General features: G+C 37.3%; 1 protein-coding gene across 7 annotated transcripts in view; it reads right to left on the bottom strand.

Moving 5' to 3' along the window:
* The window catches only part of LOC120341706 (F-actin-uncapping protein LRRC16A-like), a 90,818-nt gene that overhangs the window by 18,967 nt on the left and 59,502 nt on the right, over positions 1–12,349 (bottom strand). For all 7 annotated transcript variants that reach the window (XM_039410286.2, XM_039410288.2, XM_039410290.2 and 4 more), the window contains 2 exons: positions 9,130–9,222; positions 8,299–8,506 (listed from right to left, as the gene is read on the bottom strand). In XM_039410286.2, coding sequence (XP_039266220.2) covers positions 8,299–8,506; positions 9,130–9,222 — 301 coding nt within the window. The remainder of the gene's footprint in view (positions 1–8,298; positions 8,507–9,129; positions 9,223–12,349) is intronic.

Here is a 12,349-nt window from a genome sequence, read left to right as displayed (position 1 = left end):
ATGATAGATACTGTACTGGTACCAACCCAACATACGTTTATTGGGATGTCGGTTTGGTAAAAGAAAACAATGACAGAACAAAATATGACGTCGTAGCAATAAAATGACGTCACATTACAAAAAAAATTGCTTTATATTTTAATGCGTGACGTAGGGACTCTGATAGCTCGCTCACCCATAAATGATATTTTCTACTTTATGAGGTCATACAAGTTGCATCAAATTCCTAGTAAAACGTCATCATATCACCAGATGAAAGAAAAAACTGATGAAATTCAGTTAAACCGGTACAAGCTAGTTATAACTGGTATAAATTTACCCAGCGCTTCATAAGGGTTATGTCTTTTAAAAAGCAGTCCGGCCTACAAAGCGTGGTGCCTTTTGTTGTTACACGTGATAGGAATTTGTGACGCAGCAAGGACAAATATTAGTTGATTTACGATGGCGCAGTAGTAATATGAAATAGAGCATATGATAGATAAGACCATTTTATAGCTGAGAATGTGAAGCACATCAAATCTCTTAAAATTTAATACTTATGGGACTTCCCAAGGCATTTCAGTTCCTTCGAAATAGACGATCGGCCGTTAGTATGAACAGCACAGATTGAAATCCACATACGGTAAGTAAATACATTGCAAAAAGTGCTCATTTCATTTTCTATTGAAAATTCGGCGCTCCAGAAGTATGTGTACCAATATGACGGTAACTAATTTTTTTCGCCTACTTTACATCAAGTTATGTAACGGGACGGAAGCCTATGTGCTGGGGGTATATTCACTTGGCTAACACAGACAATCCCCTAAGTCGTAATAAAACTAAAGCCTGACCCTGACCTAGTACACATACCACGGGAGTACCGAAAATTCTATGTAGCTTTTACAATTTCAACGACAGGAAAACGAGAGTATTCACCAATAACAACAAGACAATAGATGCTGAACTAAGGGAGTATACAATGAATAAAAATACATACAGTACGACGAGTGCGTGAAATTCCGCCATAATGCTGGTTGCATTTAGTAACCCTTTGCATTTCAGGGCTGCCTTGAGAAATTCTCTATCTGTGGGAACGAAAAGCAGTTGCCGCGAACCCACTAAGATAGTGGGATAAGAATCTCGGGATTGAATACATGTCTCGTCATTGTAAACTCGGGTACATCAAGACGAGCAGAAAATATACGCAAAGAAACGTTGGCGCTCCCGTAGTAAGTGAACCAAGATGGCGGACACCCGAACATAGTATGTGTACCAGGTTAGGATTAGGTCATAATATTATTCCAATTTTCCTTATTTTAGTTCTGTTACCAGTTCGGGGACTATCCAAGTGACTCTCGTAGTATTTGCACCTGGAATCATGGCCTAACTCTAACCTGGTACACATACTACGTTCCGGTGTCCGCATACTAAGGGAGTACCGAAACGTCGAGTATTTATCGTGCAAAACCTCATAAAAATATGAATGACAAAAACATTGAAATACCCCTCGCATACCTTTATTTATAGAATAGACAAAATTACCTTTCTGAAGCTTCCAAATTAGTTCAAATAAAAACCTATATCCCGCTAATTGAGTAAATGCATCTTTCCCGAATCTCAGTATACCAGAGTTGCACCATGCACATAACGGTGCATTTTAATATATAGAGACATCACCTTAATGCAGCTGTCACTCGTGTGTCTAAGTGTGAATTGTGACGTAACATACATTATTAACTCTTTGCTGGCGTACATAGCAGTAAAACGGATTTTTACCATCTAACACTACTTACATAAATATTAAAACGTCAAATGAACTTTTTTTGTATTACATCCGCTTAGCATACCACGATTAGTACCATACCGTTACCGCTTTGCAATCAGTTGCTGACAAGGGGTTAATGATGCTATGTTTACGCCTGTACGCTAAGGGAATAGTCTGCGGCTAAAAGTGCGCTTATTAATAAATGCAGGTGGTAACGTAAATATAAGATATATTTGAAAATGTTTTAAATTAGTAATATTGCACCGGCAATATCTAGTTCAAGGCCATACAAGTTATATTCTAGCCAGCCGCTTGTTATTCCCGGAGTATTATCCCGAAACGAAAACATTGGCAAATTTATGTCGTGTCACAATAAGGACCCTGAATGTGCCTTTTTAGGGTGCCCGCTAGGAGTGTATGGAAATAGTTGTATAAACATGAGTGGACTACATGAAATTGACGAGTTATTTTTTGTCGAAAAGCGCTCTCAATATACCGCATTTATACAAACTCCCATTGCGGAAGTATTTTGTAGCAATTTCGGTAAAGTTTATGTTTGTATATCCATTGTTCTTACGTGAAAATCACGTGCGCTCAGATAAAAAATAGTAGACAGAATACCACCTGTGAAAATGTGCAGTTAACCGTGACGAAATCTGACAGAAACATGTGCAAACTATATTATCACATTTCAGCTGTCAACATGTTGATTCACTTCAAATGAAATTATTCCTAATCAACACTCGACATATTAAAATGCACTCCCAGCCTGCTGCCGTGCACTGGGAAGGCAACTAACTCGGTCTGCTGCAGTTAGTGTTGGGTATCTGAATACCACTGTTCCTTTTAACATTAGAGTTTCTAATCTTGTAGGCGATGATATTTCAAGCCTTTCGTCTCGAACAAGACGATGTGGAAGCAGCCATCACTATGTGAGGAGATACTTTGGATTATTTTATTAGACTTACAGTCTAATAAAACTCATAACTGGTGTTTAAATAGATATATAGTTGGACGTCAGCGTTCTACGCCGCACAGTCCGCGTATCGAGATTCTGCTACCAATCAGCTCTAGAAAGCTCAAAAATAAGGGCAATAAGCTAAAACTAAGATGATTTTAGGGTAGGGCCTAATCCACATCGAGAAAAAAGAAATCACGATAACTTAGTCCCTTTGATTCCTACAAGCTAAAGAACCAACTTTCAGAGATCAGGAGACTCTTCCTAGGTATCACAATAATATGAAAAACCGGTCACTCCATTATTTAAGACTGTATATGTACTTACTTTCAAACCAAGCTTTTATAATTCCCCAGCACATGTTGGTCGGATACGCTTCTTCACAGCTACATAAGTACGTCATAAAATGACGTCATCAATATATACGCTTTCATATATTACGCCGTTTAAAAAACTAACATATATCTTAACTAATAAAATTAAATAATATTATATTGAGAAATGCATAAACCGTTTATAAGAAATGGCGTCATAGCACAAAAACGATGTCACAACAAAGCTTCACGAGAGAGCCTAACTCTACCTTCCACTATAGTAATGCGACACTGACGCTGCATCTAATATTGCTCTTTTCGTCCTAATGATTCATGAAAGTCATTTTAGTGCGCAGACTTTCATTTGTTTATCCGACTACAAATGTTGATTTCATTAGTCTCGCAATACCCATAATAGGAATTGCAACATCTGTGATTGGAAAATTTCTAGAATCAGAATATCAAGAGATTTCTTTTGACCCGCAGTCGGAAGTAATAGGCGCAAAAAAGCGAGAAAATTACAAAGTCGCGATGTCGCACATGTTAGCTTAGGCCGCAGAAATGATTGACACCAATTACGCTTACATTAGTAAAAATCGAGCAAAAACTCGCGTGTTATATCAAAGTACGTGCTGTTTTAAAAATCCGTATTTTTACAGTAGTAACGCTGATAATGTGTTAGCTAGTTGAAAAGCTGAGACTTGGTCGAAAAGTACGGAGCATTTTATCAATGCATATTCCGAACTTGGACGGCGAAAGAACAAAAGCAGAATACTTATAAATTAAAGTTAAAAACATGATCCTTTTCACGGCTCCCTCATATCTGAGAAAGTATTTTATTTATGAGGACAAATTTAGTACCATATTGAACAAGCTTTCAGTCGCAGTGACGTAAATTAATTCGAAAACTGTGATCAGTTCAAGTTAAAGAATTTTGCCATGTTCTAAGTCGTACTGTAGATTATTCTCATGATAGGTGTTCACATATTCATTTCAAAAGGAACTACACTTGATAAGACCGAAATCTTTTCATTACAAAACCCAATTTAAACCCCTTACGAGTGAAGCCTGGGGCATGGTGTTGAAGACTAATGAAAATGATTGGTTTCAAAGTGAGAACTGGCGTTCAATGCCACAAGTCTGGTTCCATCGATATTAATATGTGCTCTGCTATTATTCCCCTATCAAGATTTTTAGCCGATTTAATGAAGTGGATCTACTACTACATAGTATTCAGCGAAATTTCTAAGTTTCAAGATTTCACCAAAAATATTACATTGACGATAGTCTCTTATACCTTTTTGTTTTCCTCATAGTCTTAACTGAAGGTGGCTTAAGTACTCAACCACTATCAATTGACATCTTCTGCTTATAATCACATACACTGTACATACTATACATTCTATGCCGAAAGATTTTCCCGAAGACCTCATCGCTGTGAACTTTCATTTTACATGTGTATTTTTCTGAAAGGGTAACTAGAAATGGAATCTCTTCTGACACAAACAAATTTTATACATATATCCTGGCGCATCAGTGGTCAAATCTCTTCCAATTTTTAAGACAGGGCTTGCTATTGGCGACCTTGTTTTGAGCAATATTTCAGCTGAGACAACGAGAGAAAGTCAAAAATAAATTTTTATGAATAAATATTCGAAAACAGCCATAAAAAGCGCTTCATAATATACTGTAACAGATCATATGCTTTGTGCAGGATATTTTAGTTTTACAACTTTAGTTCAAACACAAAGAACTACTCAATACAACATGCTGTGAACTTTTGTTATTTGGTCGAATTCAATCACACAAAGAGGATCTGGGTATCGTAAATTTTGTAAAGATTTGTAAAGGTCCAAATATGATATCGGTAATTTTTCTATATAATTTTGGGAATCTTGAGAAAAATTCTGTGCGCCATCCAGTGTGGGTTGTTCTTTGCCGAGTATGGCCATAGATAGACCGCGCCTCGGCGGCGCGGTCCATCAATGACCATACCGGGCTTAGACATTTGAGCAGGTATATTGAAACGGGATGTCGACTAGGAATTCAAAACAGTGAAAACCAAATATATAATATTTATGTCGCATTCCTTATGATTGAAAATGTCTGGCCAAACGGTTTACTCCGACTGAACCAATGTGAGCTAAATGTGACTGATGGAACGCATCCAAGATGAATAAAATAAAAGATAGGTTTGTCGATTTTTTTGTTCAAAGATTTTGCTCAAAGTAAGGTCATACATTTTTATTCAGTGTAGAGCAGTGTATTATTTTTTCGGCGCTCCCGTGGTATTATGTAAAACAAGATGGCGGACACCTGAACATAGAATGTGTACCAGGTTAGAGTTAAACCATAATTTGTACCTGAAATTAGGGCCTAATCCTAACCTGAAACACATACTACGTTCCGGTGTCCGCCATCTTGTTGCACATACTACGGGAGTACCATTTTTTTTATCATATTGGTAAGAGATTAAAATGCTGCCTGATACACGTATGTCGTTTTAAAAGAAAATAGAATTCTTAATTTTCTTCTCTGACAACAATTGTGTTTTCGTTCGCAGCGCCCAACCACAAAAACACATCGGTATCAATCATTAAAAATCGATCAGATTCTTTTCATATCTTTGCGGACCCTGATGCATTCATCGCGGATGTAAAACCATGCCTCAAGTCACTAACACTAAAATTACTAGGCGAATTTTTATAGTAATCAAGACCTACAATCAAATAGCTAAATAATCTTTAAAGCGTGAACTAATCCTATAAATCTGGCAACTACTTTATTAAACACCGTTCCATTCGCTTCAAAAGCTCAACTAAGTACTGCGATGTTGATTGAACACGCGTCTCTCAATATCACTAGTGTATATTGTTCACACACATCTAACTGGTGGATCCATTAACACCTAAGAACACAAGTCGTCGGATTGGAATGCCACAAGAGCCGCGAAAATTAGGATTAAGTTATATTTGATCGAGTCTGGCCGCATGGGAAAATAGAGTTATTTTTTACCGAGTCCGGCCGCATGTGAAAATAGAGTTATCTTTGACCGGGTCTGGCCGGATGTGGAAATATACAATGGAACATTTTTGGCCGTTGAAATTTGTTACAAAAATGTGGAAGATGTTACAGCAGTTCGAATCTACTTACCAATTAATATACGGCTACTTATAAATGTATGGTTAAATGCTAGCGCGAAAGCAATTAGGTTTACGCTAAAATAGTTGGTGATTTCACTAATTTTTTTTCAGCAGTACTCTTTATTATGATTGTAACAACGAGTTAGTATAAGCAAAGATATTTATTAAATTCACAATAAATTTACTCAAAAATTTACCTTATTTTTTGACACTGACCTTTCTTACTACCGGATTAACAATTTGGTATGAAACCCAAGGTTTGTTGGCGCATATATGTCAGATTTACATTTTTTTCTTGACAGTATTCCTCATGCTATTTCATAACAAGTTCGTAAATAAGCCCTAGTTACGTCCTATCGCGAAATTTATCCAATTTGCCATAAAATCCTCGATAATTTCTTTCATTTTTAACAGTATTCTTTATTATGTTTGCGACAACCAGTTGATAAAGTTGAAATCACAAAGTCCACCAAGAATAAGGTTTTATAATCACAACAGAACAATTTCCCTTATCGTAATCAGGCCCTTATGACACTGCTAAAATAAACCGCGTATTAAATGGAATATTACTATCGATTGAGCTTGAAACGAAACTACGGAAGATCACAATCGAATTCGGCGATTTTTAAAAGTCATGCTCCACAACTCTTTATTGGATAACTTAATTTTAGCCCGAATCAAAGCAAGATAGTTCATCTTAACTAAAAAATCGGTGACAATTTTGTCTTGATATATAACTTATGGTTTTCTCTAATGTTAAAATGAGTAATATCGTACCCATCAAAAGATCTTTAAACAGTAATTACACACTAACTAGTGATGTAAAAATGGAGAGATAAGTTCCCGACCTTGAACTCTTGTTTTGGCGAAACGCCATAAAAAGCTAATTCTCGCCTCTTCACTCAGCTCATTAGCATATTCGCTCGCTCTTTAGTGAAAAGCCATGACATTGCTACATGAAAGTGGAAACTTCATAAAAATCCAAGCACAACTACAGATAAAAAAAAAATGACTTATCTATCAACGGCCCACAAACTTGTCTAAATGCATAAACAAAAACACACTACCGCGGCCGGGACACATTTGCGCCGCCAAATGATAATTGACCCTGTATGACCGACGTTTAAAATAGCTAACAAAGTTCAATTTCCTCTATCAAGCGGAATAAACTAAAACACACTTGCAACAATCACCTCGTCTGAACTATACACAATTGCGCAACCTAGTGGTAGTCACCATTTCCAGGTATAATCATCGACAGAACGGGATTCGACGGCTCGTTTCACCAAGGCTATCAATACACTACACATAAATAGGTAATATACATGCATTACCAAATCCCCTATTAGACAGTTAATTCCCTTTTAATCTGGCTATTCGAAAATCAATTCTAAATAGCAAGTCATTACTTAAAGAAGCTTAAAACCAGACAAAACACTTCCATAGTAATTATTTATGATGGCCTAATTACAAACAGACTTCAGTTGCTCTGCTCGTAACTAGAAATGTATCGACTCTGTTTTTCGCCGGTACCGATACGCCGATACCGATATAGTAACTTATCTTTCGCAAAATTAGGAATCAGATCAAAAAGCTGGACATATCGGAAATATAGGCATACCGATACCGAAAAATGACCGATGTTGCCGGTACCCGATGGCCGATACTCATATATCTCTATTCGTAACACGTCCCTAGACAAGCAGCTACTTTAAAGCATCGTTCTCTTTATGTTAGTTGAATATTCAACTAAAATTTAGTCGAATCAGTTATACTGATCCAAAGTAATTGTTTATGATTGTTTTTAGGTTCAAGTTATTACCAAATAATCGCTTATAACTATCAAATTCGAAAATCACCCAAAGTTTTAAAATCCATTTATGGCGTCATAATACATTTTACGGAAAGCTATAAAATTCATTATCATTATGGCGCCATAATGTAGTTCATGGAAATCCAAAATACTTGATTACAAAAGATATCAAACTTTAGGCGAGTGGTTAAAAGTAACCTTTGAATGGAGATTTCTATATAAAATTAGCAATTCGCAGCATTGAGGTATTTCGCAAAATATAGCAACCGCTTTATTACAACCCAACAAGATTGTACGTGAAAAAAATAAACCAATAATTCACTTACCCAGGACTGCAGTGGAGTTCGGCCTTTGTTTTCTTCTAGCGATACTTGCTGCTCGTTCTTGTCGCATTGCTGGTAAAATATTATCCGTGAACGAAGGAGGTTTCGCCCCTTCTTTTTGATCTTCTTTATCCTTAGCTTTATCCGTTTCGTCAGCACTGGAATCTGCGGCCGATTTTGAAACCTCAATTTTTTCTGCTGTGACGTCATTCTGGAAGACAATTCAATAGTTAAAGCGCAAAGCTTTGATATACGGACATGAATGTCAAGTGTCAAAAATGAGGTTAAAATTAAACGGCGCTACCGTAGGATGCGCACCAAGATGGCGCACAACCTGATAACAACCTAATAACAACCTGATAAATTCAGTTTACACGCCATCTTAGTGCACATACTGCGGGATCACCAATAAAGCAGTGAAATTTTGGATGAAATATCGAGTCCGAGAGAACAAAGAGGACCTAAATAGAAGTGATAGTCTTTTAGCGGTTCCAACCACGGGCGTACCTAGTCCTAGGGCACCCCCTCATTTGGGAGAAAAAAAAATTCTGTGTCATATATAGCAATTATTTTCAGACCCATAAGACTCTCGAAGGCCTCAAGTTAAGACCTCACGTTTTGCGGTCGCTAGCTGTTGCGGTCCGACTTGGCAAATAGAGGTTTCGATATATAGCCCACAAGCTAACTTAGAAGTGATTATAAGCGCTGCGCAGCAATTAACTTTGCTAAACCACTGTTTTTATGCTAGAAAAAAGAAATATTGTAAAGGCATCGTTTACTATGGTGATGTTATATTATTTTCACTTTCAAACAGTTATAAAATGTGGCAACTACCTTTTCGACTTCTTTACTTTCAGCTGCTTTGTTGATGAATTCTTGTTGTCTTGCTAATGCTTGTTCCTCTTTCTTGCGTTTCAGTTGTTCAGTCTGGAGAGAAACAAGACAAAAGTTACAGGACGTATCAAAACTAATGGAATGAAAAGATAGTTTGATAACCTGAAAAAGGTGCGCCCGAAGTACGTGTACTCATATGGCGCACAAGCTGAACATAGTATATCTACCAGATAAAGGTTCAGGTTGTGCGTCACCTCGGTACACATACCTCCGGAGCGCCCTAAAAAGGCCGACGAACAGTCTTGGGTATTCTCTAGTTTTGTTATCAACGACAATTCGCGCATTCAATGAAATAAAATCAGAATGGCATTGCCAGTATTAGTACTGTATTTGTTATACTCTCTTATCCACGCCTTCGCTTCTTACAAGGCACTACACAGGCCCCTTCCCTCCGAAAATTCGTGGATACGTCCCTGATAGCGATTTCCAAATAGCCACTTTCTGAAAGGGTCGGATTTCTCTGGTTCTGCATTGCTTACCCAAACCATTACTACACCATGGGTGAAATGGCGAGCATAGGTTTTTAGATGTGTATGCTCCGATACTGACATACTACGTATAAAGCTTTAACTACTAGGTTAGGTTATGGCGCGAAAAATTTCGGCGCTCCGGAGGTATTCGTACCTAGATGACGCACAACCTGAAAAACCCTGATCTGGTACATATACTATGTTCAGGTTGTGTGCCATCTTGGTACGAATATTTCGGGAGAACCAAAATTTTTATATGGCAATGTATGAGGCAGGTAGTAATAAGAATAAGCAAATTCAATATCATTGAAAATACGGGGATTTTTTATCATGAAAGCAGGAAAAGCACTCGTGAATGATATTCAAAGATATAGCGCAATTATTGACACAGAGGTGTGTTATGATGCTCAGACCGTTGAAGATTTAATTTTAGTCTAAAAAAACATTGCGGTTTAAAGATATATTTATTCAAAAGTAGATCAGGGGGTGTGAGACAGCGTGCAAGAAATATTCGCGTTCTAATCGACAATTCTAACTATTTCACACCAATTCCTGATACTTCCACATCATATAAATCTGATTTTCCTCGATTCTTGAAATTCTTCTTTCCATAACTTTAGTATTATGAATCATAATGTGACGCAATTCTTCTAATTGTGACGACTTTTTTGTTTCCGCCTTTGAATCAGAGGGTATTTGGAACTGGAATACTGTACGAGGGTGTGGTATTCCACTTAATTCTGGCAACGGTAAAAATATATCATCTTCGGTCGTCACGGCCGGAGTGTCTTTTAGACATTCCCTAGCATCGGGGTGATGGACCACCGGACGACTGTTTTCATTTTCATTCTTTTTCTGTTTAAATCCTGCTCTGTTTTGTGGTGGCGGGGCTGAGTATTTGCGACGTGTGTCTGTATGGGTCTTCTGTGAATAAGAGGAACTTTTACGATCATTTAATAAAGCTTTAGGGCTTCCTTTCTGAGTATTTGCATCAGGTTTAAGGTTTTTATTAGGCGCTCTCACTGCTGCACCAGATCTTTTGGGACTATCCATATTCTTTCCATGACTAGACGACGATTTTGGTGAATGCCGAGGACTCCACGAATTTGACCTTTGTCGATTTGAACTTGGCGTGTTAACGCCGAGACGGTTCGGAGACGAAGTACTTGACCCAGTGTGAGTGTATCGGGGCTGTGGTCGATTCCCGGATGGTCTTCGTCTTCGTGGAGATGCTGACGACTGAGGACTATCAGACATAATGAATCTGCGATCTACTGATAAACTATTATTTGCACCCTCTAGCTCGACTATTGAATGCAGCGTGAAACAATTTCCAAATGTTCTTCAGTTTCAATATTCGTAGGCAAGAACCTAAGTGCTAATAAAAACACCCCTTATTTCACCACAGACAAAAAAATCAGATCCGATATAGAATTAAATTATGCATGTCGTGATTACTCAAGAAGCACTACTAACAGCTACCGTTACATTATACTCATAAAATAAATATCGATAATGACAGCCGAATAGGCAAGTCAGATAAAGTATTCTTAATAGATACCTTACTGGATGCTAACTACTAAAAACTAGACCAATACAGCTCGATTAATAATCAAAATGCTAAGCCACAGCGTCATGTAGCTCACAAATAGTACACAATGATAGTAATCAAGTAGGCAGATGTAAGAGCCGAGTAATACCGTCTGAAACTATACTAACTAAGCAAGACCTATCGCGCTATGCAAAACCTATTTCCTTTTCATCGGGCCTATTGTATGTCTCATTACACGGATGCAAATGCCATAAGAGGACGACAAACAAAGTGTTCGCAGACCGCATTAGTATAGTTGCTCACAGACACAAAAAATGACATTTTCAACTGAAAAGCCAAATAGGTACATGGTAGGTTGTCACCTGAAAATGCGGTAATAGAAATTACGGAAAAACGCTGAAATTGGAAGCCGAAAATGGAAGAAATTTTAATGTGTTTTATGGATCCAAGATATTGTGTTACCTTTCCAATATTTTAATATTTATAGAATTGTCTTTACCACTGACCAACTCGATTTACGTGACGTAAACAAATACAGACAGTTTAAATTTTTAGGCGCTTTTATTTCAGAACCTACTCTAACTGCAAACATATAGTACATTTGATACAGTGTAAAAATATCTGCGGTTTCAAGAATAAGAAGGAAACCAATAACACATAATGAGGCGAGCAGAAATCACGGGAATTCATATCAATTTGCATATCAAGCCAAATGGCTTCAGCATTTTATAGGTTTAATGTAAATAGCTGCCCTCTTTCAGTTTGTGAAAAAATGCACAGAATATTTACATGCGATTGCATACGAAAAGGCTTTGTGCACATGTATAGAAAGAATAAATTATTCCCGCTGAGTTATGCAACAGTGGGAATCACGATTTCAACAAAGTATTTCAATCTCACCTTTATAAAAGCAGCAGTAGACTGTTGATATGATTTATTTCCGAAAATAAAATTACGAACTCGACTTACGAATAATCCCATGGTTAGTTGCAAGACATTAAATATACTATCTAAATTTGATTACATAATTACGAATAAAAGTGGTTAAGTTGGAGAAAAAGTCATCACAATCATCATTTTGTGAGAATTAGTAAAATTTGCTGCCAGCATTCAACTGCTGAAAATGAAGCGCTTTTGC

Source organism: Styela clava, chromosome 14 (assembly GCF_964204865.1).
Source record: "Styela clava chromosome 14, kaStyClav1.hap1.2, whole genome shotgun sequence".
Lineage (NCBI taxonomy): Eukaryota > Metazoa > Chordata > Ascidiacea > Stolidobranchia > Styelidae > Styela > Styela clava.
This window is presented reverse-complemented; position numbering and strand designations above follow the sequence as displayed.